This window comes from Dermochelys coriacea, chromosome 17 (genome assembly GCF_009764565.3).
Source record: "Dermochelys coriacea isolate rDerCor1 chromosome 17, rDerCor1.pri.v4, whole genome shotgun sequence".
Taxonomy (NCBI): Eukaryota; Metazoa; Chordata; order Testudines; family Dermochelyidae; genus Dermochelys; species Dermochelys coriacea.
This window is the reverse complement of record NC_050084.1, coordinates 5,764,009-5,792,007: the sequence shown is the minus strand read 5'-3', so window position 1 is coordinate 5,792,007 and position 27,999 is coordinate 5,764,009. Positions and strand designations below refer to the sequence as shown.

Sequence of the window (27,999 nt, the reverse complement as noted above, 5' to 3'; positions counted from 1 at the left end):
AATGTCTGTAAACAGAGCACAGGATAAGTAACTGACTTTGTAAGGAACTCAGTGATTTTTAAAGTCATTTAGTTTGTGCATTTGAGGCCTGAAGAAAGTGATCCCTCACTTAAACCGACATCCAATTTGGAAAGGATTTTAAATTTGAAATGAGTAATCAATCCATGCAAGTCCATTTGAAACAATTTATGAATCCATCCAAAAAAATATATGTACAGTAGGTTTCTGTTAAAATGTCACTACAGCATATAAAATATTACAATCTTGAGAAAAACAAATAAAATTTAACTTATTTACATACTTTACATCAATACATATGGCAAAAAGCATACCATCTTTCTACTAAAAGTGTATTAATACATGATTATTGCAGGCTTTGACCAATCAATACGGAGGTAATACTGGAACATGTATTGTACATTTAGTTTTGCAATTTCAGTATTAGCTTTTCTGCACGCTGGTCTGATACCTTTGAAGGACAAGCTACACAAAAGTGAAGGCCACAGTTTTTATGAGAATCAAGTCATTTCTTCATGGGATTAAAAACAGATTTAATCAAAACAAAATATTTTTCTTTTTTTTCTTTTTGAAAAAGACCATGGATGCTGTCATTTTAATACAATAGAAGATCCTCTTAGAATGGCAAGTTAATAGCAAAATGCCTGCTAGAAGTACTACACTCATCTTACACAACAAAGCCATTTACTTTCGTACATTTATGGCTTTAGTAGAGACTGTCTCCTACTACACCAAAAGAGCTTGTGCATGGCTGCAGAAGATTTCTGAAGGATGTACCAGGCACAATGCAAGAGAGAACGAAGGCCTCATCCTGCAGTTTTCTTGCATGCAGTAACTACTCACTACTTTCAGAAGTTCTGGGTTTGTAAAGTACCGAAAGTACCGAAGGATTGATCCTTTTAATTCAACAAATTGCACACCGCTCATGACATACTACTTTTTTTAGAACCAGTTTGCTATGGCTAAAATCTGCCATTCATCACAAGGCAATTTAGCATTAATTACTTTGGCCTCAATAACACCGATTTTTAAATCCTATCCAGATGATAAATCAAAAGGTCTTTTGCAGTTAGTCCTTTAGGCTCCTCTCATGTTTGTTAAATTAAGCAATATTTAAAAAAAAAGACTAAAGATAATTGAGCATTATAAAAATAAAGTTTGTTAAAAAGAATGTGCTTTTGCAGTATTAACATTTGTTGAAGCTTTTTAACCAATTTCAAGTTTTTAAAGTCATCCCAAACTTGTTTGTCCAATTTTTTAAAAAGTCGACTCATTTGCAAATGTATGCCTTAATATTTTAAGTTGCTGATCTCATCAACTCAAACCTTGTGCAGTAGTTTGAAAAGTGAGTGGAATGATTTTTAGTCTTTGTCTAAGACTTCGTGAAACTGCAGAAGCAATTTACAGTGGTTTTTCCAATCTTCGCCATGCTGTTCTTTAAGGAGTTTACTGCATCTTGCTTTGCAAGACACTGTTGTAATTGTCTGTTTGGATTAAAGCTTTTCAATCCCAATTTTCCCTGCATGTTCTTCTCTTACCCAAGATGTCTCTGCAAGATGGGAAGGCTCAACATGCTAAGGCAAACATTAGGCTTACTTCACAGGCTGCTTTTTAAAAGGGTGTTATGTGAAAACATTGCAGGTATTCACAACCTAACTCCACTAGAAGGGTCTTCATTTAGGAACATCACTCAAGGCAGAGAGGCTTTCAAAGGAAAGTAGTGCAGATCTCCTTAAGAATTCTTCTCTTTTGTGGACTGATCCTGTCCACTTTGTGTAGAATCCAACAAGTGAAAGATACTACTGGTTCCAATCCAATTCCACTTTGGCAGCTGTTACCAAAATTAGAAACTGTATATAGCACTTGCTGTAGTACAACTTCATTTCTGTTTTTCCTAAACTCCACTAACACTCATGTTAATTATTTCAATGATGGTCCTTTCAATACACTGGCATAACTGAACGTCAGGGTCCATGCTTCCTATATTCTTTAGTCCATTCTTATAAAACGAATCTTTACAAAGTCCTGATTCTTCATTTGGTTTCTCCTTTAGTTGCTGGAGACCTATGCAAAATTAGATAGAAAAAAACATACTTCAACAAAAACTGTTTCTTCTCCTATATACATAGACAAGTGTGCACGTTTTCAGATGGTGAACTGGAAACATTGTCCCTGGGGTGGTGGCAGATTAGAGCCCAGGTATGCACTGGTTTAATTCCATCAACCTTTCTGAAGATACTGAGGGAACATTTCTGTTTGGTTTCAGGTCCACTTGTTTTTATTTTTGGTTGTTTTTTTCTGACAGAAAGACAATGGTTTTAATAACTCCTAGGGTAGGGGGCACGGAGCCTCAGAGCACCCTGTGAAATGGGTATTCTGTTTGCCTTAGAAAGGTGAGGAAGCGCAAACCTTGAGTGACTTGCCCACGATGATGTAAGTCAGCAATACAACTGGGAATAGAACCTAGCTCTCCTGCGCCAGCCATTAGACACTTCACCCCTCATAGATGCAACAGACATCACCCGCCAATGACATTCTATTACAGGCATCTCTTTTTTTTTTTTTGGCCATTTTAGAATGTGAAGTACAGGCATTTATACTTGAACTTTACACACCTTTTCACTACGAGTCACTACACAGAACCAGAATATCCCTTCTACAGTGTCCATCATTCCCCTTCCCCAGACTATTGTAAATGATTCCACATATCCAATAGGACACTCAGTTACAACCCTAACCAACAACTCCTCTCCTGCACAGCATGATATTCTCACTTAATTTCCAGAAAGATATTCATATTTGCTAGAGCTATATAGTAAAACTACTATATATGTATACCTAATATGTGGGTCAGCTTGATTTCAACTCATCTCCACTCTAACACCCTGCCCCAGGAAACACTGTTGCAATGGAAAAAGTCAGAGTATATTAGAGCTACAACTATATTAAGAAAACAAAGCAATCTGAAGTGTCCATGGGAGATCTTTAAAAGCTTCAAGGCCAATTAACAACCACAAAATGCATGGAATGAACTTTTGCTGTTGCTCAGGTGCATATAGGAGAAAAAAAGAAGCCAGGACTTTCCACATCCTGAAATTCATGACAATTTAAGTAATAAATCTGCATCAGTCATGGATTCTGTCAGTGACCATCAACAGCCAAGGGGAACAAATTCCAGCCAGGAATATGAAGATTCTTATTCTAAGCCCAATGAACTTCTATAAATACAACAAAACGCACCTGGATAAAGAGAGACTCTCAACAAAAAGTAAATTACAGATGCCATGGTAAAAGGCAACAAGGAGGTAATTGGTCTTTCAGGTGAAAATGAGTTTTCTTCAGGGGTGCATTAATATAATGAATGCCCATACCTACTAGAAAACACTGCTTGAGACAAAATTCTATCAAGTGAAACAAAACTTATGAAGTCTGATAATTTAAGGGCAAGAAGGAAAGGGCCCAGTTTGCAAGGGCTCTCTTGATGTTACAGTTTCCTGTTTTCTTCTGCAAGATATACTTATTAGCTGAAAGGTCCCTTCTTTCTGGGATAATAACTATCTCCTTCCTGTTTCTAAATAGCCCACTGGAAAACTGAAGAAGAATAAACTTTATGAGGCACATTTTCAAATCACTGCATAAGGGTTTAACTGCACCTCATTAAATTAAAGGGAGTTGCATAACAAATCTTACACAACTCTGGAATTTTACTGCATAGAACAGGGATAACACTGTGGACTTTATTTCTTAGCCATGTTTCAAAGTGAGGTACTCTACCCTGTTATAGCTCATTTGTACCCTAGAAACAGAACGTCCAATTTCATTCATTCTTAAGAAAATAAGCAGCGCAAGAGGTCCATAAAATACATTAGAAGCCAAAAGCCTCTGCTTATCCCTTTTATTCCAGGTCTGCTATTGCAAATACCATACATCACATCTTCTTATGGCCCCATCTGCATTTATAAAAGCCAGGGGGAGGGGGGAGAGGAGGGTCACTTTCATTGACCACCAAAACCCACTGTAACCTTTCAAGCTGTTAAGAGATACGGTTGTTGAATTATACCATTGAATTATGTCTTGAATTATATCATTAGTTTTGGAATGTGCAGAGTCATTACTTACGTGTAATAATTGGATCAAAGTCTCTTGTCTGTGTAGCAACATCAGACGCACAAACTTGTCCTATCTGTATCAGCAGAGACATAATATCATCATACAGCGGAGGAAAGGCTTGGCAGAAGGAGACCAAACAAGGCAGAGTCGGCATGAAGAAAGCATAGCGCTTTGTCTGGGTTAAAACTGGTAAGGAAGGGGAAATGTTTAAAAGAATCAAGAGCTGTCATTACATTTATGATTGTAACCCATGTCCTAAAATGCTGTTTCAAGTTATGATTAAACACGGTGTATTTCTTATAAAACCAAAAAAACCTTAGCAAACATGCAACATTATTCCAGCTACTTCCTTGTGCATTTAAAAGGCATAAAATACCAACTACTAGGATTCTTCTGTGACATCAGCAAGATAAATAGCATAAAGTTAGGCAATAAGTTTCTTTCCTGCTTTCTAATTAGGATGGAATCCAAATTTCCTACATGCTAGTCTCTTAAATGTTACTTAATTCTAACAACTCTTTAGGAACTCATAAGGGATGAGAGAACAGTTTAACTGTTGGTTTGCAAGTTTCTTCACTGTGCCCAGCACAACTGTCTAAAACTTATACTAATATAGAGATGAAAAATTTGTATGAATATAAAGAATTTTTTTAATCTTGGTTTTTTCATTAAAAGACAGATTGGGATATCGAAAGAGTGTAGCGGAATGTATATTTCCTCTTAGAGCAGCAGTTCTCAAACTGTGAGTCGGGACCCCAAAGTGGGTTGCAACCCCATTTTAATGGGGTTGCCAGGGCTGCCTTAGACTTGCTGGGGCCTGGGGCCAAAGCCCAAGCGTGAGGGCTTCAGCCCTGGGTGGCAGGGTTCAGGTTACAGGCCCCCTGCATGGGGTCCTGTAGTAATTTTTGTCGTCAGAAGGGGGTCGGGGTGCAATGAAGTTTGAGAACCCCTGCCTTAGAGTAAAATTACAACCACTTCTCCACAAAAATATTCTAGTGTTTTGATGTTATCTCGCTGTTTACCTGTTAACAGTGTTCCCATGACATTGATAGCTAAGCGAGCCACACTGAGCGATTTAGGTAATGCATACTGAATACACAAATATGAAAGCAGCTGGATAGCAAATATCTGTGGGGGTAAAGAGGGAGAGAAACAGGTAAAAATTTTTAATATAGATTTGCTTTGCACTTCTATCACACTTCCAATCCAAAGATCTTTACAAAACAATTAATTTGGCCTCTACCCTCTGCATGGTAATTTGTCCCCATTTTACTAATGGGGAAACTGAGGCACAGACAAATGCAGTTACAATGTTTGTAAAAATGTTTTACCAAAGCTAATATTAAGGAAAAACATGTTCGTGAATTTAACATCAACGGGAAATGTTTTTCAGCATTCCCTTGCAATACTTTGCAGCCCAGAGAAAGGTTTCTCCAAGGTTAAATACTTCCAATGCCTCTCAAGCTATATGGCCATACATTACCTGTTTTTCAAGTTCAGGTTGAGCAATGAGCTCTGGTATGAAATCCAGACAGATATGCATGGAAGGAATACCTGCTACTGTCAGTGACAAAAGTTCACATGGATAACCCTATTTGAACAAGAAGAAAAAAAAATTATTTCATAAAGTCATACTAGAAGCTTAACTGCATTAATTTTTTTAAGCCCTTTGTTTACATTGTTTTAAACTTTTTACATTGTTTTAAATTTTACTCATAACATTTATTCAGCGCCTTAACACAGACCAAGATAAAGTGTCATCCAAGTCATGTTTGCATCAAGACAACTAATTTGCTTAGCTTTCCAGATTTTTACAAGTACCACCAGCAACTTCTTTAGAGGCAATCCTTCTCCTTCTGTTCCCACACTCAGCCAAATTCAGGCTTTTAGTACAGACACATTAACAGGCTTAAAAAGCAGCATTAATGTAAGCATATATACAGAACGTGGCCCTGAGCACAGATAGTTCCTGCTAAGGAAAAAGTAATTGGCACAAATTGTGGAACAAGTGGATTGGTTACGGGCTGAGCACATAACATGGATTAGCCCCATTCCCCACCCCAAAATGCCCACTCCAATACTATCTGTAGTGGTACAGGGATACATATGAACACACATGAGTGGTGGGGAGCAAAAGTTGCACCTAGCTGTTTCCCTCTTGAGAACTGCTTTTTGAGTGCCTGCATGCGTGCGGCCAGATCCCTGAATTAGCACTGGAAGCTGGGTGTAAAACAACTACTATACTAAGAAAAGCTCTGCCCTTGTTCTCTTTCCAACATTACATGAGTGCACCGGTTTTGGATTCATTCTGCGTTGCCCTAGCCAACTATCACTTCCTAAAGAGCCATTACAAAAATGTGAAAAGATGTAGCCCACAAAAAACTGACCTGGAAGTGAACTAGTTTAACGATATTGGGATCTGCAATGTACATTTGATGCAGTAGGCAGCAGATGAGACATTGCACTTCTCGAAGATTACACAAAAGGCTATCTTCTTCCTCTTCTAGACTCTTACTCTGGGGTCCAATGGCAACAGTACTATGAATATTCTTTAGCAGGCTGTGAGAGTTGCTGCCCTGAGCTTTCTCCTCTTCTGTAGGTAAGCAAATCTCTAAAAGGATCTGCACAGCAGCACTGTCCTGGAAAGAAGTCAAGCAGCACAAAAGTTAGTAAAACAAAATGAAGCACGAATACATACGTGTACTCATGGAGCAACTTATATACAAACACACTGCGTCTGTGGAAAAAGCGGATTCAGGAATGAAACATTTGCTTGTTACATGCTCTGCCCATTCATCGGATATAGTCAAACAACATAACCACAGAAAGGCCATTATCCACCAAATGCATGTGTTTTAAATAAGTTTTGTATTCCAGTTCTCTCTCTCATTGCTATAATGTTCAGCTTTTGATCACTGAAACTGGCAGACACTATGTAGCTACCAAGGACTATTTTACTGTTACCTAAAATCCTAATGTCAGTATAGGACGTACTCAATGCAACTTTACATAACTATATGCTGTGCGACTGTGTCAGTTACTGGCAACTTAAGAAACTAAGGCAAGAAAAATAGGTACAGTTGATCCCGTACAGAAGCTGTGGATTTGCTTGTTTAAGACTGGAATAAAGGGTAATGAGTTATTAAAAAAGTTATTTTAAATTGAGAACTAAAAACTTAAGCAACAAGAGCCAAAAACTTAAAAAAAAAAAAAAAAATCACTAAAGCTTCAATGGACTAAGAATAATTCTCTAGAAATCAAATATTCTACAGTGCACACATAAAGACTAAGGAGTTTTAATATTAAAACTTGTACACAGACTATACATGCAAATACATGCGCCTTGTATGCAAAGTATACAAATATCCTGATCTAAACTATCCTAGCTAGTGTAAAATATTAATCCAAGAGATCTATACTTACAAAATCACTCTATAAAGAGGGAAACCAATCCTGCCCTAAGCTGGTTCTAGATCAGAGAAGGATACACAAATGGCCATGCAGTACACTGCATCCAGAGGACAATAAGCTAACCACCCAAGTATGAAAACCTCTTCCTGGCTGATCAAAACTATAGTGGCTGCGAAACTGACTGCTTGATCACTTTCCCAGCTGGAGGCAAGTTATAAGTGGTTAATTACACTTTGTTAAGAGAGAGAAAAGAAGCGCATGTGTAAAATAAAAAGTACTCTCAACAAGAGCTCTGAGACATTAAGGTAACCAAACCAACCATTCCCTAGCCTTGCACTTCGTAAAGTTACTTAACAGAAGCAGCTAACATAATTGAAAAGGCCTTCGGGGGCTGTCACATATGCTCATGCTCTATAATTCCAATGTTGTGAGGGTATAAAAATACTCCTCTGGACAATGGGAGGGAGAAGACAAAAAGGGGAACAAAAGTAGAACTCTTTTCTATTCTACTGACAGAGAAAGATGGTGTTGTAATGGTCAGCTATCAGCATGATGCTCTGGGCTAGAAAAATAGGTGAGAGAAAAGAGTTCAGGCTATTAGATACAATCTGGAAATTGAACAGAGTGTCACTTTTCTACTTATGATAGGAGAGGTCAGTATAAACAGTCTCTCTGCTTTCCCTACTGTTTATATTCGTCTATAGTGCTTACATATTTTGGAGCTATTATCGTTAGCTTTTTATCTTCATTACCATCCATTTCATCACTATTACCTGGGCAGCAAGCAATGCATTTTTTAGTTCCTCTCTGGTAACTTCTGGGGCCTCTGGGCCCATCATATTTTGGGATGGCCTAATGTCCTGCTCAGCCGTTTCCTTTAGGTGGGAACTAAGGTAGGCTTTTGAAGCCAGGAGATATCCATTCAGCATGTGCAGAGTAATATCCATTAGAGGCGGACACCTAACAGATGACAAACAAAAGACAGTTACTGGCTAGAAGAGGTAGAGCATGCACACATGCTGGATAAAGCTGAGTAAGGAAAGTGTGAAAACTCCTCTGATTTACAAGACCCATATAGGCTTTAACTCAAGCTGCTATCCCAAGTTAAACGTCAAGTTGCCATGTCTTCATGGCTACTATAATCCAAGTTAGCTAGCCCGAGTAAGAACACTTCTTTTTTTCCCCTTTGCGCAGTGAAGACGTACCGTTGGTTGCAGGCTGGTAATACTACAGCTCTTCCACGTGATAAAGAACAGCATGTTGTCAGCCAAAATTCACCTCTAAAAAGGCTGCCATTCAACTCTGCCTTCCACACACACAAACTATAACATGCGTAAATTGCAAAAGAAACTGACCTATTGCAGCCTAGGCATGAAAGGGAGCTGAAAAACACCATTCATGTGTGTTGCAGCCCAAAGTTTGATGGTGGTAATGCCTTATCTGTATAGGCAAACGTGGCTGACATCCAGCTCTCAATTCCTCTCCAAGTGCTTGGGCATTAAATCCAAATTTGACTGTAAATTAACATAGGCCATTATTCTCCCTTCCATTTTTAGAAATGTGGGATCTTTAAATCACACATGGATAGCCTGGTAGACAGAAGGACGGGATTTTAATATCTCACTCAATGGATGAGATTAAAAAGTGTCAACACAAGCTTCAACACCTGCAGAGGGATATTGAAAAGAGCCTGGAGTTAACTAGAAACTACTTACTCCAGGGGAATAATGGATCAATTACTAGGGGAAGAACTAAAGCTGAAAGAAGGGGGGCAGGGACGACATAGAAACTAGAGAACATGAAGACAAAACGAAGTAAATGATATTTATAAATAAGTAAAATGGGAGGACGGGGGTGACAAAGAAGAAAGAAAGATAAAGAACAAATTAAAGCTTGAGAGGATTTTGACTATTAGAACATTTCACAGAAGTCATCCATGAAATACCATTACATGGTAATACTTTAAACTCAATGAATAATAATTATTATTTGTATTACCATAGTGCCCAGTGACCCAGTCATGCACCAGGACCCTGTTGTGCTAGATGCTGTACAAAGATCAAAAAGTCCCTGCCCCAAAGTGCTTACAATCTCTAAGTATAAGGTAAGAGACAACAGGCAGATGCTTACAGATAGGAGAGTACAAGGAAACAATGAGTCTATTGATGAGCATGATAGGTGGTGGTCTCACCTGAGTATTATGAAAAGTGAACACCTGAGTATTATGAAAAGTTAGCTGGAGTTCACTTACCTGTGAACTCTCTGATCACATCTTAGTACAATGAGAGGGTCAATCATCAGATCATTCTGAGTGTACTTTTGCTGTCGGACTATCTTTACGGAAGGCTGCAACGCGTTAACAGTCATCACCCACAACCTACAAGGACATTTTTTTTAAATCTAAAAGCTGCTGCTTAAATAAAAACAGGATCACACAGATTAACAGACAATGGCTGAAATAAATGAGTGCCAGCTAATTACACATTCTCAGCCTACAGTTAAAATCCTCAGTCTACTACGCTGATTATGAAATATTACTTCAAGAAACAAACAAGACATTTTCTTACAATATGCATTTTTCTGGAAAGTCATCCACCCAAGTTGTATTTTCAGTGCAATACAGAGAATTTACTTGTTCTAAAAAGCAAGATATCAAATATATTTTTCAGCACCTGGGTCCTAAATTTTATGTTCAGCCAGCCACCATAAATGGATGCATGCCATAATCCCATTCTTAAAGTGTATGTGAAGACAGTTGTACGTTTCTACTTTTTTTTTTTTTTAAATGTGACCTTTGTTCCTTTTTACTTGTCTGTGAAGTCTTTTATAATGATAAGAGGTACTTTTCTTTGGAGAACAGGTACAAGTTTAGCTCCAGCAATGTCATTATAAAAGGACCTGACCTCACAAGGTGCCAACCTAATTTCTGGGATCAAGTCCATAGCCTACCACCATTCAGAGCAGTAGTGTGCCAAAGCTGAGGAAATAGGAGATGGTATTCTACCACTTTAACTATTTTAAACTGAACAGTAAGCTGAATCTACCTTCTAGGCATCACAGTGTTAAGGACCATCCAAAGCTTATTGACTGTCTGAAGAATTCTCCGTGGGACTCCAGTATTCAGCAGCTGGTTCATATTTGATGTCAATACCTCTGCATAGGGGATCAGCTCACCAGCAGATAGTAGCGTTAAGTGTTCTAGAATCTGCATCACCTGGGTGTGATTTCCTGGGAGCATGGAAAATGCTACAGAAAAAAAAAGTGGGAAATCTGATCATCAAACTAGCCTTCTGCCATTTTACAAATCCTTGTTTAAAATGAACCATTTATAAATCTCAGTGCTAACAAGCTCGCTGCTGTACAGTTCCCAACACCACCACCAAAGTGCAACCTGATCGAGTGGTCAGAAAGAGCAAATAACTTCCAACCAGTTGGCTGGTGCAAATCACAAACGCAGTTTGTGTAATAAATAGAATTAGACCCCATCCTAAAGAAATGCCATGGCTCTTCTTTGAGGAGAGGCAAAAAAGAGTGAAAGTTTCACTGCAACATAAGGAGCTAATATTTCTAGAGTTCAGCGAACTCTACGAAAACTAAGTGATATGGTCTAGGCTGTGATTTCAAATAATTTTTATATCACAGATAGCGATTCCAAATAACTTTTATGCTGCACATAATAGATCTGAACTGTACAGCATAAAACTATATTGGGGAAGCCATCTTCCCTATGTCCATCGTAAGTTACACTGCAGAGAATCGAACAGGTATTTTCCAGTCTAGTAACAGTGTATTTGTAGTGGTACATTTGAGAATCTGATCTAGTGGGTGTTTTTCCAACCTAGCTATTATAATCCTCAATTGTGCACCTACAAACACAAAATGAAGGGAGGGAGGAAAAGCTACATTGTATATCACATGCATGTTATTTTCAATGTTTATGTAGGCCAGACAACTCAACTATTAGGAAAAAACAGGAACTCCCTAGTTCACAGACGAAGTTATTATTTACCTTCTTGGAGTTGTTTGGAAGAATGGTTTTTGGCGGTGTTGGTAAGAAGCATCCGTCGCAGCAAGGCATCTGTACCCGTGATTTGCTCCTCACAAATCCAGTCGTCCACAATACACAAGTGTGGGTAGTTAGTAGCAAGGAGGCGCAGCAACGCAGAATGCAAGCCTTCAAGAGAGTTAAAAAGAGCTCAGTCTCTCCAATCTAAATCCCAATATATTTTTGGCTGAATAAATTGTGTGCCTATCACCTCAACAACAAAGTTTCATTGAACGAGTTCTGGGACTGTACTAAAGTGCATGTAGTTCACCTCATCAGTATTAAAATAAGCTTGTGTATTTACAGCCTCAGATTAGAGCTCAAATATATACAATACAAAGGAAATTATGATGGTATCTTCTACCTTTCCAAAACGTCACCCTCTGCTTCAGGTAGACTAAGGGAGACAGTAAATTGAAAACTCTCAGTCACTTTTACAGAATGTTTGACATATGTCAGGATCCACCTTAAGAAATGGAAGTTTGTTCCACAAATTTCAGATGGGTGTACATTACAGTTATTGTTATATGGTAGCTTTCTCTAAAGATGGATCTAAGCTCACTCTAAGCTGTTGACAGATTTTAAGACAAGTAAAAGCAGAAAGACCGCATAAATTTGAGGACCCAAAAGGTAGGAGAACTGCAAGTTATAAAAATATCAATAAAAAGAACGCACCACAAAGCAGGAAAAAGCTACTTTCTTATAGTTCTGCTCAACAAATACAGCACATCAGAAAACAAATCATGCTCAGTTTCCTTTCTCGTATGTTAAGACGCTCAGATATACCTCCCAGTTCCTGCTGCAGTCCTTGTGCCTGCCGGATAAGGTACTTGATTGGAATCTGATCCATCAGTGCTGAAGAGTAAGACTTGGGCTTTTTTTGCATGGCAGCTGTAAGGAAAGATATTCACACACTAATTAAGAATTCCTACCGCTATTAAAATCTTATTCATTAGACTAGAAGGTACAAGCGAATTGAGAGCTCGGGCTGCCAATGTACTTGCTCATACTGCAGTTCATAAGGACAACAGAATCACCCTCTGTTTTCAGAGCTACTGATAAGTCGCACTGTTTAAATATCAACATGGAGATATAAGGGGATGAAGTCAGAATGGACATTTGATCCAACTATATTTTCCTGCTCTTGAACATGGAATCAGAGCCCTACACCAAGCTCTTTTAAAAAAAAAAAAATAGTAGTAATAAACTCACCATTTCCTTGCATTTTCATAGCACTTCTCCCACAGCCCCACATCCTGAATGAACCCAAAGTGCTGTACAATTTGTACAAATAGAGTTCATTTGACCCACCAATTAAACACAATCACTTTGGAGGTAGCCATTTTGTGCCAGGAATATTATACAACAACAATTACTGCTAGTAAACTATAAGTTTTGTCAACTGAGGTTGCAGTGAGAATTTAAAAAAAACAGACTAGAATTATTCAAGATTAATTTTGACCAGGACACTTAAGGTAACACTCCTAGTCTTGTGAAAAGTATCAGGATCCTTAATGACCAAAGGACCTCAGCTCTGCAAAGAGTTTCACCTACCACCTCTCCCTTCAGTTCATGGATTATCACTGAATTTCTGCCTCACTAGTTTTAACCAGGTCCAACCTTATGAGACCACACCCCAAGTCTGAATGTTCTTTATTCAAAGAACAACATGGAAAGATGGTACAGTACTATGCAGAATGTATTCTGCCGGCACACACCATATTCTACAGCAGTATGCAAGCTATCAGCATGGGAAGAAGCTTGATGAATTTTAATATGACATTTTACTCTCACATAATACTAAGTAGCATAGCACACATTCAGTTGACATGCATATTGATGAATGCTGGAAGATCTGCAAGGTAAAACGGTTGGCTGGAAATGCACACCATGCTTACTAGCAGGTTTCCACCCAAATCAAATGTGAGTTCATGAACTGTAGAACACTCATTAAGTGCCGGTTTAAAGTATTTCATAGAAAGAGTTACTCAGCCATGTCCACATTTTTAAAAAAAAATGCCCACAAAGCCAGAAAATAAAGTGCCAATAATATAATTCATTGCCATGTGAAAAGAGCATCCAACACTACCAAAAACGTTTTGGTATTTTCATCACTTAGAAAGCAGTTTATTATAGAAAAATTTGAGGTAACTTGTCTGCCAAGTTTCACCCTGGCTTGATCTGAAATGGCTGACGTAGAACACAGACAACAGAACCACGGGTTCATAACAGAAGATATGCTCGCTCTTACTCCTGACCTCGAGTCTTCTTATCAGCTACATAATATTGTGATAGATACAAGAGTCAGTGCTAGCTCTGACAGAGTGAATAAGAAATTAGAAGGTTCTGACTGCTATGCTCATTACTATGGCAACTGAAATTGATGTCATTTGTTTTAGGAAGTGTCAGTTCTTGTTGTTGTCAGATTCTGACATTTGTTCATACAAGATCTCTTCTGTTTCCATTTGACTTTCAGTCACAATGATGTGCACAACACACACCCACATACCTAATGTCTTTGTGTTAGCCAGGAGGGCCTCTTCATAAGACAGGACATAATAGAGGACAAGCAGCTGGGCTGTGATACTGTAACGCTGATTAACACGAGCATTTTCTCCCTGCATAGAAAACCATACAGAGGTCATGTTGCAATATTGCCTTTATTCTTAAAAGAATAAGTTTGGACTCAGCAGACAACATTGCGGGGGGAAGAAGGCAGCCAAGCTGAAGTCAAAGTGACATTTGTCAAGCTAAATTTGGCCCAAGTTTAGGGTATTTTTGTTTTTAAAGAAGTAATTTAGAAAACTTCAGACCACTAAAAGTGTTTTGATATCGTGGGCATTTCTACGGTTAGAAGCAAGTGCTGATTTGTCTTGGAAAGCCCGGAACAAACCCCTTATGAAAGTTTCAGCCTCCCATTCTCACTCCACATGTAAACAACTGCTTCCCAGAAATGTAATATAGGGCCTTCGAATTAAAATATGATCTTTAACCTGGGAGCATACAAGACAATGCAAGAATTGTTACTGTGAAAGCCAGCCTCACTTGCCACTTCAATTTGCTGCTGGAAAGAAGTCATCATTTGAAACCCACATATTTAGCAAAGGCAAGGTTGGTGGTGCGGAAAAGGCAGCAAGTTCAGCATTTTCCAGGGAGCAAGGCAAAGAGTGGCAATGACAGGATCTGAAGGGAACCTCATCTGACCATCTTTGGCCAGAAAGGGGCAGTTTAGGACATGGGGAGTAAAAGCAGGGAAACATAACAAGGCAATGATCAGATTTTCTAGCAAGTTTCCGTATAGCATGTGAGAAGTAAAAAAAAAAAAAATTACCCCAGTGAGTCCTTGAAATATATTCAAGATCTCCTGTTCTGTAACTGGCTGATTTGTGGCCTCTGGGTTGGATTTAGATGCGGGAGTAAGAATAGAGTTAATGTAGACATCAATAAGAGGAAGTAACTGAGGATGGAGTGGTGTGGTGGTTTCACACAGCTGTCTATAAATCCAATCCTGGAACAAACACGTTACACTTAATAGCAGCAGCAGGTGAAACTGAAAACACTGTTCCTACTTTTAGGTGCAAGTACAACTCTATTTTAACTAAATGCATTAATTTAGATCCGCTAAACAGTTAAATTCACACACTTTCAAAATTAACACTTTGAAAAATAAAGGAAAAGCATCAGCTCTGGATTGAGCCAGATGTCATATCTCAAGCACTGGGAGAGTTTCCTCACGCTGCACGGCTCTCGTAATACCTCTTGGTCCTACTCAGGAACATTCTTACTCTTCCTTCTTCCTGACTAGGATTTTAACAAGTGTACAAATGGAACCTGGGATAACCCACGTGTGACTTAATTAGGTTGTGCACACTGGTTTACAGAGCTTAAAGGCTTGCACGCTAACCCAATGTATTCTACCCAGTACTAGTCCCCAGTTACCGGATAGCGGTCACTCACCAGCTCAACAAAGATTTCATCTCACTGTAAATTTTCATTAATCAATATTACATAAAAACAGTAGCAATCTGTATCCCTATAGATTCTGGTTAGCAGCAGGAACTATTAATGGAACCTAAGCCTAATCATCATGCAGTGTTCTGGAATGTGAATGGAACAAGTCTCATACCTTTATGGACACTTTGTGTTTGGTGAATGACCGACTCCTTAGAAGCTGGTAGATACAGTGAATGGGCAAAAATCCAGTGATGTTGGCACTCAGATTTCCTGTTACAGGCACACGAACTGCATGGGCTGTGACAACCTATCGGAAAAATTATAATATTCAAGAAAAATATTTTCATTCTTTTTCCATTATCAAATTATTTTCTACAGTACTTGCATAAAACCAGTTTATATAAACATTACATAGAAAGAACTCTGTTAAAAGATTACAAAATCAAGAGCTCAACAGTCAGGAAATGCCAGAATTAAAATTACCCATGAAACTCTAATTTGGCCACTTTGTGAGTAGGCAATATGATCATGTAATTAATGGCAGTATCATAATGCATATGCTCAAGGGACCCAAATTAAAGTTTCACAGACCATTTTAATTCTGGCATTTCCTAAAACTTGAAGGCTTGATTTCTCAGCCTTAATATTCTTTAAATGCCCTGTGTGTGCAAGTATAATTTCCTAAGTTTTTCAAAAGAGCAAACTTTTAAAAAAACAAAAACACAAAATTCCAACATTTGGAGTAATACTGGCACTCACATGATTCATCAGCAAGGCTGGAACCTACCAATCCACTGCACAGACCTCTGCCACTTGAGCTAATGGAGTAATTGATAGCAATAGTAGGTTGTCATCCTCTTTATGGATCAGCACTAGCAGGGGATCGAGACTTGGTCAGTGGGTTTCAAAGATGTGTTTATGGGGGAGGAATGGCAAGATTCAGGAATCTTAGGTTCCATTCCAGGCTCTGAAGGGAGTGTGCTCAAGTGGGCATATACTCTTGAGCCATTTTCTCCCTCTGACCCCAAGCTCCAAAGCATGAAATGCTTTAGCACCTCCAAATGTCTTAACTCTTTTGGCTTAAAGTTTAAAAAAAGCCACCTGAGGCAGAAACCCAGGATATAAAATTTTAGTCCAAAGTTTGGCAAAATTATAATCTGAACACAAGGTCTTAAAATGAGAAAAGTTGGACCACATTATTAATGGTGCCATCAGCTCTGCCTATGATGTTTCAACCAGGGGCCTCCTTTAAAAATGGTTTACTCTTTGAAGAAAGATATGCTTAAGTCCTTTTTTCCACCTGTTATGCATTTATGCTGACATGGATTACCATAGGTTTTGGGTTTTTTGTTTTTCTTCTTTTAAATCACCATCTCCACAAAAATAAGCAAAAAATGAAAGATCCAATTCTGCCAGTCCCACTCATGGGGAGCAGGGCCACATAGAAATCAGTGGGACTAATGACAAAATACTATTCAACATGGGTAAGGATGGCAGAAAAAAAGTCCTAAAAGATCTTCCTTCTCCATTAGATCTGCTACAATAACTCTGCAAAAAGAACAGGAGTACTTGTGGCACCTTAGAGGCTAACAAAATTTTAGCATAAGATTTTGTGGGCTACCGCCCACTTCATTGGATGCACAGAATGGAACATATAGTAAGATATAGATACATACACACATACATATAGAGAACATGAAAAGGTGGAGTAAGAGGCTAATTAGACGAGCTCAAATAAACCCCAAAGATTACCTGTTCAGTGAAAATCTCCTGCGTAAAGATGGTCTTCATTCTGCTGAGTGAACTGGGCTTAATAACAATCTGAAACAAATAATGAGGTGTTTGCTCTTAGGCTTTAAGATCTGGCTTGTTCAAATGTGTAAAACATTACAAATAGCTTTTAGTGTTTCATCTATTTAAGCCTGCATAGGAATCTGCACTGCCTTTGTTAAGGCCATATTTCACACATTAAAATTATACATTTGCAATTCAGTTTATTTTACGTTCCAGTGTCACGAGTTCAAGATTCTGTGTCTCTTTCCCACTCTGAGAACTCACTGCTGTTTTTTAAATGTAGTGAAGTCGGAAGCTCCCATAGGGGGAAAAAACTGAATCCAAGACGCAGCTGATAAGTGAAACAGGCCAATTTTCAGATATTGCTTAAGAAGTTTACATGATATGTGACTTCTCTACGTTTTTTTAAATGAAAGATTTACAGTTCTTTTTAGAAAGGACTTTGCATTACAACTTGCAAAAAATGGAGTCTGTTAGAAGAACACTGTGTACATTGTGAACACAAAGTTCATTTCAATAGGGCAATTTCTTTTGAAAATACTTAGTTTGATATCTTACACATCTTTTAGCATACAGAAGGCTATTATGTTAACAGGCATTCATGTTTCAATTCTACTTCTTGATATACATTTTGCTTTTATGCTAAGGAAATCTATTTATGCCAAGATTCTTTATTTAAAGATACAATTGTAACGAACAAAGTAGAAACACAGATTTTCAGTTGTCTTTAGGTATTAAAGTCAGATAACACTGGAATAAAATTCACTTATTGATAGTGTATTTATAAAGAGAAAAAATTCATTTGGAGGAATGCATTTAGAAGTTACCTTCATTCCCAAAGTAGAACAGACCAAATCAATGATTGCACTAAGCTGATTGCTGTGGAAATACATGGCAACCAGTAAGAGCATCTCTCCAAAGGAAGCAGACACCCCAGAAATGCTGTTGGAACAGAGATAAACAAGTGAGTTTCCGAAGAGGACATATAAAACCTTGGCTTATTAGGTTATTTTGAAAATTAAGCTCTCACCTTTCAAAGTAGGCTTCTTCTTTTATCATCCAGCTCAGCCACATTACCATCAGCTGCTCCTGTTCTGGGGTACTAAACAAAGAAATTCCACAACTGCAGTTTCATTTCTGGAGCCGCACATAATGTTACAAATAATCAGCAGACCCAAGAAGTTAATAGACAAGAACATACAACCAGAGAACAGTACTCTTACACTGAGAGAGACTTTTCCTCACTTGCTCATCAGAGTCAAACAGGCTAATAAATATGAGCACTTTTAAATGATAGCACCTACAGCAAAATCCGTATAAAAAGTTCTCCCTTATTAGGTAATTTCCTGTTTTGAGAGCATACCAAGGGACCCCCAAATAAAAGAATTCTTACTCCACCTTTATTAGGAAGCCACTTCCATTAAATAAACTATTTTTGTCAACCCTTTGAGTGGTGGCGTAAGATACTCACCAAACACAGTCAGTGGAAAAGGAATACAGAAGGCCTAGTCCAGGGGCTTAACTATGGCACCCCGCAATACCACAAGGCAAAGCGGCCTAATGCCTGTACTCCACTTCCCAAAGCACTTTGCACTAGTCAGAGGTGGAGCATCATCAATTTATTAACCCCACCAGTGATATAACCTCTTTCTGAAGAGGCTCCATGTCCATAGAGAATTAAAAGAGGAAGAACAGGTGGAGAGCCCACATGCTTCTGTCTGGGTTACCGCTGCCCTGGCCACGTTCCACTAATATCTCTCGAAGGCTCTGTCTCTATTGTTCTAGGTACCTGACGAGGGTGGAGAAAGCCAGGAGCATGCAGAACGAGAGCGATACAAAGCGAACACCAGCTGGAGTCGCAGGAGGACGACTTGTCATTAGCTGAAGTAACTGTTCAGCTTCCTCATCAGTTGGTCTAAACAAAAGAAGTGAAGGACGTTTCCCCCCATTAAAAGAAGTCAATTTACCTTACGGCAGAGCGCATTTCCAACCTGCCTACACTGGTTATAGACTATTTACATCAAGCAAGTATATCAATATACGGTTATAGAAATTACTTGGAAGTTCTCTTTGGATTTAAGAATTCCAAAATCAGTTTTAAAGATTTCATTATAAAAATATCTGCTTTAGAAGTCCTGAATAACCAGATAAATATCTTTGTACTCTCAATTATGATCATGTACTCATACAGCTAGAAGCCACAATGTAACAAGATACTGTGTTTCTATGGCTCGACTGATAACAAACCAATGTAAAAAATTAATTTAAAGTAAAAGCAGTGTGACATGACCCAATATACCCAGGATTTTCAGCAGTTTTCTGCCTTACATACTGCTCCAAAGACAGATCTCTATAATTTAAAAAAATGATTCTATAGGAACAAATATTACAGAAAAGGAACCAAGAGATTTCTCATATGAAACTCACTTTAGACAATGAGACTTCTCACAAATGCATTCACCTCACCAGTTGAGGACAGAAAGCTTTCTTGCCAAGAACGTAGCAGGAAAGGGAATTACACAGCTGTTTCTGTGTATTTTAAACTATATATTTGTTCTGTCCAAAACAAAGATAAGGAACCTTTCAACAAGTTGGAAATTTCAACTCCAAAATAGGTGAGGAGACAGAGCAAGCAGAGTGTATGCTCAGTCCTAAGGAAAGGAAGCCCCACTAGGTATGGACCAAGGACATTATGGCAGAGAAGGAAAGCCCAGATTGGAACTGGCTGAGATTCCCAATAGTTGAAAGGTCTTATTTATTTTCAGATGGACAAACAGCTAGTAAGAATACCAATAGCAAGAAAATATTGATTACTTCAGACCAGCGATCCCCATCAAAGCACAATAGAGACGTAACAACGCGCTGGCTTTCACAACATGCTCTTCTTTCAATCCAGAATACACAGATACATTTGGTTCCATGTCGGCATCTGCTTCTTCTACAATGTGTGTGCTGCGAACAGTGGGAAGGATTGCCATTAATTCCAGAAGCAGCTGCCTTCTCATTTGCCAAAGCACAGAACTGATGTTCTCCTTTTTTCGCTGTGGGAAAAAGGTGAAAGAAGCAAGGAACAGTAATTCTAGGAAAACACAACAATCTGGCCATTTTACTACAAGGTACATTTTAGGAATTTTAGTGAAAGTTCATGCAGCCAAGTTAACATCAATCATTTAATTGGGTGGCCACAGCAAAACTGCATTATGATGCTCTATTTCAGTGAGGTACAGGCATTAAATAATTGCAACAAGCCAGTATATGACTTTCTACTGCTGGGTATGAAATAAACTGTAGTGAGACTGACAATAATGGAACTATGCTCTAAAATCATCTAAAACCTTATTAGATCTATGATCCCTCAGTCCACATGTCTATGAGACTACTATAAAATCACTGAAATAGCAGAGAGGGACCACCAGATGGCGCTCTTCAGTGACCCTATTCTAGAATTGGCAGACCCAAGGAGTGGCGTCCAGTTATTTTCAGCTAGAAGGTTTCCCATAAATCAGGCCTTGCAATGAGGTGTAAAAACAGGATCACTGGGAACAAAATACACACAAAACCCAAATTGTTGAACTTTTTTTTTTTTTTACCACCAATTCTCCAGGAATTCTCAGTTTCTTACCTGTTGTCCATTTCGAATAAAAGTCCCAAACCATGTCCGAACTTTCGCATTGGTTCCAAGTAGTAATCCACTCACAAAACATACCAGGTCACTCACTCCATCATCCGAAGATTCATTCTTTGTGTGATCCAGTGTCAAAGCCACCCCAAGGCCTGGTAGATGGCACTCTTCCACCTAGCACACAGCCAAAGAAAGCCAGTCTCCATTTTACAAGTGATCCTTAATGGAACATTAGAAAAGTAGGACTCATGTGCCATTTCATAATGAACCAATCGCAGGCTTACCACCATGCCTCGGATCCTCAGGGCCTGGGAAGGGTTCATTTTACACAGGTGACGAAGCGCCTCTGTCCTTCGACGGCCTCCTAGGCTTTCCTCATCTTGACGTTCACCATTCTTAATTAAACCTCTACAAACTAAACATTACGGGGGGTTCTGAAAAGCCATATTTTGCACTGGACAGTCACTCAGACACAGCTCTGAGGAGCTATTTTGCTCATCATTATTTACTATATGTATTATAGTAGCACCTAGCATCCCAAATCATGGACCAGGACCCCAGTGTGCAGGGTACCATACAAAGAAAGAACAGAAAGACAGACAGTCCTTGCCCCAAAGAGCTTACCATGTCACTACAAATTTAGGCATGATCCAACTGACCTCAGCTAATCATACCTGTATCTTCCCCTCTCAAACTGAAATCAAGTGATGTGCAGCAGAACCCTGTTTATCCGGTTTAATCGGGACTGGGGCCAGATCAGATCATCAAAACTCCGAATAAACAGAGAATGGGAAAATGTGATGCTGCAGCACCATCTAGCAGCCACAGGAGAGATGGCCCACTTCTGGTCCTGGAGTCCTGGTTGTTCAGTAAATGCAGAGAGCCAGAGATAAATGGGGTTCTACTGTATCTGGCAGTCCTGGAGTCTCCAACAATGCAAGTGATACAGCATGGACAACAGCAGTGTAAGTTTCTCCCCTACTCCCACCTCAGTATGCCACATGCTGACCTGGAAGGAAAACTCAGAGGCAAAAGGGAAGCTCATCACCAATGACCATGCATTCCTTGGCCTCTTTAATCAGCATGAACTGTGATAAGGACTTTGTGATGGGGATGCTCATATACTAAGAACTGGACTGATGTAGTCTACCACCCAACAATGGTGTTATTTTTTTGGTCACTATTGACTTGGGTCAGGTCAGATTCATACTGGTGACCTAAAGATAAGAGGCTGCGTTTTAGGAATGCTATGACAGGCAGAGCAGTGAGTCCCAACTGGGCCTCCTTGGAGAAAAGCAGTGGCCATATCACAGGACAGTGCGAGCATTAAGTGAGGGAACGTAGCAGGACAGGAACGTCCCCAAGATAGACACAGATTTATCCAAATTAAATTTTTCGACACAAGTGTCTCCGGGCTACCAGAACGAATGCTACTTGGAATGAATTTTTAATGCTCAAGTTGTTATAAACTCCCAGAAGGGGGGGGGGGGGGGGGGGGGGAAGGTGAACACCATAAATTACAGCCTACCTTCATTAAAGCTATCAGGAACGTTGGCCACTAAAAGACACAGGAACCAGGCTCCATTTTTAACATGTAGCAGAGCTTCAGCCACATCCACTATGGGTAATAGCGAAGGCAGTTCTGAATGGAAACAGGGTTTTAGAGGCCATTGCACTCACTCACACAGTTCTAAGAATCAATCTCCAGTTAGCATTGGGCTTTTAGAATTAACGAATGGGCCATTTCTCCTTCAGAAGAACTGGCCATTAGTTTTAAATCAGTTAAGATGACTCCAGAAATAAGGGTGGACTTTTAAGTCTAAAACCATCTATGAAATTAGAACCAGTTTAGTATTAGAGTGAAACACTGACAAATTTTAAAATAGCATTACTCAAAGCTTCAGAAATAAAGAATAGCGCACCTGCTTGTAAAATACAGAGAACATCTGCTGCTTCCTCCAAATAGACAGGACTCTCAAAGAGTTCAGATGACTTGAAGAAAAACTCACCATTTGACTCCAAAACCTACAGAAAGAAGTTGTTCATCATGGTACAAGCTTAATAATGTGACTAAATAGCATAGCCATTGGTTTCCATCAAATTCATATGGATTTGAACTCAATAGATTGTGTATGTTAAGAATGGTCAATAATAAAACTGAATATTTTGTCAGTAATCAGTTCTGCTTTTACAAAATTTCTCAAGAACGGAAAGTTGCTCGTAATATTTGAGCATGCAACTGCAATTATGGTAAACAAAAGCAGCCTATGAATTTCACATGACAAAAGGAACCAACCCGCTTAAGTGGTTCTTAAACTGGTGCTCATCTTTTGGGAGCAGCTCATTTGTCTAAAAACCATGGCTGTGATTAAAAACAACAGCTCATCATTAAATCAAAATGACATAGGATATTAAAGAACCTTAAATGCCTGAAACCCTGTGTAAGGATAAAAAAATATTTATCCCAAAAAGAGTTTTGATTTTCTATTAACTCACTATGCTTTCTGTTAAGTGTTCTTAATACATATACTGTAAGTATACATCACATTTAAATATTTTATATTTGAAGTTGTCTGGTAGCATAGAAGGCTACAAGGTAATTAATCTGCTTATAACTTCATCAATAAGGCTATGATTGTGTCATGGATATTTTTAGTAAAAGTCAGGGACCGGTCACGGGCAACAAACAAAAAAATCACAGAAGCCGTGACCAGTCCCTGACTTTTACTAAAAACATCCATGACAAAATGGGAATGGAGGAGGGTCCAGCATCCTTCCCCACACCCTTCAGCAGCCGGAAGCTGCAGGGACTCCCATTGCCCGGGGCTGGAAGGGGTCCCACGGCCACTGAGCAGCTCTGGGGTCCCTCTGTCACCTACAACAGTGGCTGGGAGCTGCAGCGGGCCCTGGCTGCTCGCAGTGGCTAAACAGCTCAGAGGTCACCACCAGTGGCGATGGCCTGTCAGTTGCAGGGGGTTCCCGCCACCCGCCATTGCTGGGCAACAGGTGGAGGGTCCCCAGGCTGCTCCCGGAGGCTGGGCTGCTGCGGGACCCCCAATATCAGGGAGGTTGCTGGAAGTCATGGATTCCATAACTGCCGCAACCTGCGTGACATAATCTTAGCCTTAATCATCAGTTATAGCACAACCATCTGTGGAATTTTGGATCAATCATGCTGTAACACTGTAACAAACGCGTGCACTTTTATAGGGAGAAGGAAGAATTTATAGGAAAATAATTACTGTACTAGTTGAAGTAGAGTTATAGAAATAGCAATAATGCCTGCTATATATTAAAATTGAAAGTACTTTTTCAAACTTAATAGCACTGTCCACTGACAGTTGTATAAATCTGATAAATTCCCAGGTGGAAAAAGTAAAATAAAGGCCAATATGGAGGGTGGGAGTGGTCAGGCAACATTTGCACAATAGGCTAGGAGTAAAATTTTCAAGAGTGCCTACATCACTTAGGAGCCTAACTCCCATTTTCAAATGTGACTTAGGCACTTAACAGCAAAAGCCCAAAGGCTTAAGTGTCTAAGTCACTTATAAAAATGGGATTTAGGTACTTTAGAAAAATCTTATCCCTGGCCTTTCAGTTCTAGAAATATGGATTCACATGGGGTTTAAATTACCAGCAGAGCTAGTCTAGACAATTTAGCATGATTGGCAATTTCTGCTCAATAGTGACCTGGGATTGGGGTAGCTAAGGGATTGGAGGTCAGCATTCAGATGCACTGGCAAGGCCAAATGCAACATGCACAACATTAGACATTTTTGCCAGGTTCTCAACGCTGCCATCTATCAGGTTCTTCATTTGCACCAATACCAAATTTACAATCACTAAAGAATTAAAAAAAAAAAAAAAGACATTCACCTTATTCATAATTGCCAATAATTCACTAAGCACAAGACGAAGCCGACGAGGGGAATCACTGTGCTCGAACTCCAAGGTCAGACCATGCTGAAGTTGTGACACCAAAATGCTTTCTCCACCACCTCCTCCAAGTTTGTGTCTAACAAATAATTAAAAGGCAAAAACAGCTGTTTAAAAAAAATAAGGCATAGAAACTAGTAGCGTTTTTGATTATTCTGTTCTATATAGGTTCTTATGCCATGCTCATCACCATACTATCTGAACACTTTAAATATTAAAGAAATAAAACAATCTACACTTGTTTTGCTGATTCTATGAAACTTCCTTGCTAGTCTTCTCAGGCCAATAGAAGAGTTATGAGTTTATGACATTTTCAAATCTCATTCGATAGAGAAATAATGCACATGACAAATGCTCAAACGCACCATCAAAACACAGGTGCCTCTATCCCCAATCAATACACAGACTACAGCCAGAGCTAACAAGTGCATCTTTATGGTTCCAAGGGGTGCCATCCAGCTTGAGGCTGCCCCTATTTCCCATACACCCTCAGAAGCCCTGAATTCCAACACTTAGTCCTTCTGGTTAAAGGCGGTTGGATAGGACTTCCTTTGGAGGGCATCAGTGTCCCCTTGTCCAGCTTTGGAGGTGTGGAGAGAACATTAAGTTACTGACAAAAGAAATAAATCCCACCACCCTTGCTGCGTGCTGATCTATTAAGCCCAAACTCGCATGGGATGTGAAATAGCATTTTAGCACAGTGCCACTTGAGCATCAAGACAGGTCAGCATGAATAGCTATAGCTATTATATTCTGGAAAATAATGGCAACACTCAGATGAAATATTCACACATACATGTTTCTAAACAATCATTTTTTTAAATATGTATACTTTTAGCTACCTAAGCTGCTGCTCTTTGTTTGCATCCTGCTCCAAGGCATGAAAATCCACAGACAACAAGGCAACAATTGAGTTGACAGCTTCCACTCCCGAAAGGAGTCGAAGGATAAGTTTTTTATCCTGAGCCCAGCTTTGGCTCTGATCAGCTGGGGCACAAAGAGCCATTCGCACCAGGCAAGGCAACAAAAGCCTTAGCTCTGGGTCACTTAGTGCTGCCAAGCGCACAACATCCACCTTCTGCATTGCTTCAAACGCATAGGGGCTGACAGACTGAAGGCCAGAACACACTGCCATTTTTACCACCAGTCCTAAAGACAAAACAAAGATACAATTATCAGAAAAATAAAAATAAAAAGCTTCATTTGTATAAGGTGCATCACAGCTTTTGACAGCTCTAGGCAGGTAAAGGTGGGTCTAACAATTAAAGCAAAGGACTAAGAATCAAGATTACTAGGTTCTGTTCATGTCTCTGAGGGTGGGTCTAGAGTTTGGAAGAGGAGGCTGCGTCAGGACTTCTGCCTTCTATTTGCAGCTCTGGAAGGGAAGGAAGGTCTAGTAATCAGCACTCCCAGGTGCTATTTTCAAGTGTCACTAAGAGCTCACATGAAGTTAAGTTTGTGAGCCTCTCCAAGATGCTCTGAGATCCTGGGGCACCAGGTCTCCAAAATGGGACACGCCTCCAACACAGCCAAAAAACCCCGAGGAGCCAAAGCAATGATTTATTATAACTGCATTCATCTCTGCTACTTCTATTACAGCTGCTCAGCAGCCTCACCTCAGCCTCCAGGGCAAGGAAAGTGCCCTGGAAGGGGGAAGTAACACGACTTGCCCAAGGCTGCAAAGCGGGACAACAACAGGGCCGGGAACCCTCCGGCAGGGACTACGGGGCCCCGCTCCTAGCCCTCCCCTGAAAGCAGACCCCAGGCGTCCAGACCCCAGCTCTGAACCGTCCTCCTTCCAGAGTGCAAACAGGACCCGGCGTCCAGGCCCTCGGGGGGGCTGAAGAACCTTCCCCGTCACGACCAGGACCTCGGCGGGGCGGGGGGGCTCTAACAGCCTCCCCCCACAACGAGGACCCAGGCGTCCGGGACCTTCCCCGTCGAGCGGGGAAGAAAATCCCCAACTCCAGCTAACCTAGGACTCGTTCCCCTCTCGCCCCGAAACCGCCACCGGCTCGGCTCGGCTCGGCCCCGCCCACGCCACCGCTACCGCTACCTTCCGGCGGGGGATTCAGACGCTCGTCCCCTGTTGATGACATCACAGCCACCGGCTCCAATTACGTTGTACGTATGACCGGCGCTCCGAGGCAAGGTCAGGACGTAGGAGGAGGAGCTATGGGCGGGACAATATCGAAACCAGCGGGGGAGCAGCGCCTGGGCGGGGCAACTGGCAGGCGCTGGGGGAAGTGACGTCAGGCGGCAGCTGCTTTGGCTCGGGTGGGGGGCGGCCCGGGGCTTGAGTCGTTGGTGGTTACGTCAGCAGAGGGCGTTCTCAGAGAGGGCACGAGCCCAGCTGGCGGATTGCCGGGGGTCCGTCAAAAAAACGTGTCCCCCCCCCTCCCCTCCCCCCGAGCGCGTGGAGCCCGCGCGCAGCCCGCGGCCACCGGCCCGGCCAGGCGACATAGCGTCTGAGGTAGAAAAAGACCAAGGTGGCGTCACGTCCCACCCCGCGCGGGGAAGTTACCAGAGGACTCGGGTTTCAGGCCCAGGCGGACCATGAGGCGCAAAGCTCCCCCGCCCTCCGCCTGGGCGTAGCCCCGCAAGGATCCGGGCCCCAATTCCCCCCAGTGACCGTGACTGGCCGCCGGCAACTTCACTTCCTTAGCGACGGGGGGGCAGCTCCCACGCAGGTGCTAAATGTCAGCCCCGTAGCGAAGCCCTTCACGCCGTCAGCGCCACAGCGAGAAAGGGAGCAGCGGCTGTGTCAGCCTGGCCGAGGCGCTGACGGTTGTATACACCCTTTCTAACCTCGATATTAACACCCCCCCCAAAAAAAAAAAAAAAAAAAAGCTAAAGAAAAAATGTTTTGTAAGTGCAGCGTGGGGGCAGAACCGCAGCGTTACAAGCCGTTTGGCCGTGGCTGGTGCAACGTAGGGGCGTCCTTTCAACCCTTTACAGCTGAACCCTGACTTACACCGCCTTGAACGGGCACGCTGCAGAAGAAAAATGCTGCTTTTAACCGTCTTACTTTAAACGAAACAAACCTAGAAACAAAAAGAAAAGGAGGACGTGGGGCACCTTAGAGACTAACACATTGATTTGAGCATAA

The 27,999-nt window shown here is 40.6% G+C and overlaps 1 protein-coding gene across 3 annotated transcripts; it reads right to left on the bottom strand.

Moving 5' to 3' along the window:
- Positions 1–171: 171 nt before the first annotated feature.
- On the bottom strand, positions 172–27,168 carry INTS2 (integrator complex subunit 2). 3 transcript variants are annotated; one of them, XM_038375803.2, is made up of 25 exons: positions 26,947–27,168; positions 25,733–26,039; positions 24,831–24,969; positions 22,877–22,979; positions 22,483–22,596; positions 21,239–21,369; positions 20,955–21,128; positions 20,147–20,373; positions 19,122–19,247; positions 18,363–18,434; positions 18,160–18,274; positions 17,291–17,359; positions 15,711–15,845; positions 14,916–15,092; positions 14,094–14,202; positions 12,371–12,475; positions 11,549–11,713; positions 10,584–10,785; positions 9,791–9,916; positions 8,313–8,499; positions 6,516–6,767; positions 5,612–5,719; positions 5,151–5,256; positions 4,138–4,314; positions 172–2,082 (listed from the first exon to the last, which is right to left on the bottom strand). In XM_038375803.2, exons 1-25 carry the CDS (start codon positions 26,987–26,989, stop codon positions 1,913–1,915), a joined length of 3,639 nt encoding a protein of 1,212 aa, XP_038231731.1. In that variant the 5' UTR covers positions 26,990–27,168; the 3' UTR covers positions 172–1,912. The 3 variants fall into 3 exon arrangements, with proteins under 3 accessions (XP_038231731.1, XP_038231730.1, XP_038231733.1); XM_038375802.2 differs by having other exon boundaries at positions 26,866–27,004; XM_038375805.2 differs by having other exon boundaries at positions 1,943–2,082; positions 4,138–4,201; positions 26,866–27,004.
- Between the last annotated feature and the right edge of the window lie 831 nt (positions 27,169–27,999).

Bases quoted from the DNA above. Each gene is read 5' to 3' on its own strand.
- INTS2 (XM_038375802.2), bottom strand. From the start codon at position 26,989: ATGTCATCAACAGGGGACGAGCGTCTGAATCCCCCGCCGGAAGGTAGC. The intron at 15,093-15,710 runs GTATGAGACTTG...TGTTTGTTCCAG, and splicing joins AACACAAAGTGTCCATAAAG to GATTGGATTTATAGACAGCT. The intron at 10,786-11,548 runs GTAAATAATAAC...TTTTTTCTGTAG, and splicing joins TTCCAAACAACTCCAAGAAG to CATTTTCCATGCTCCCAGGA.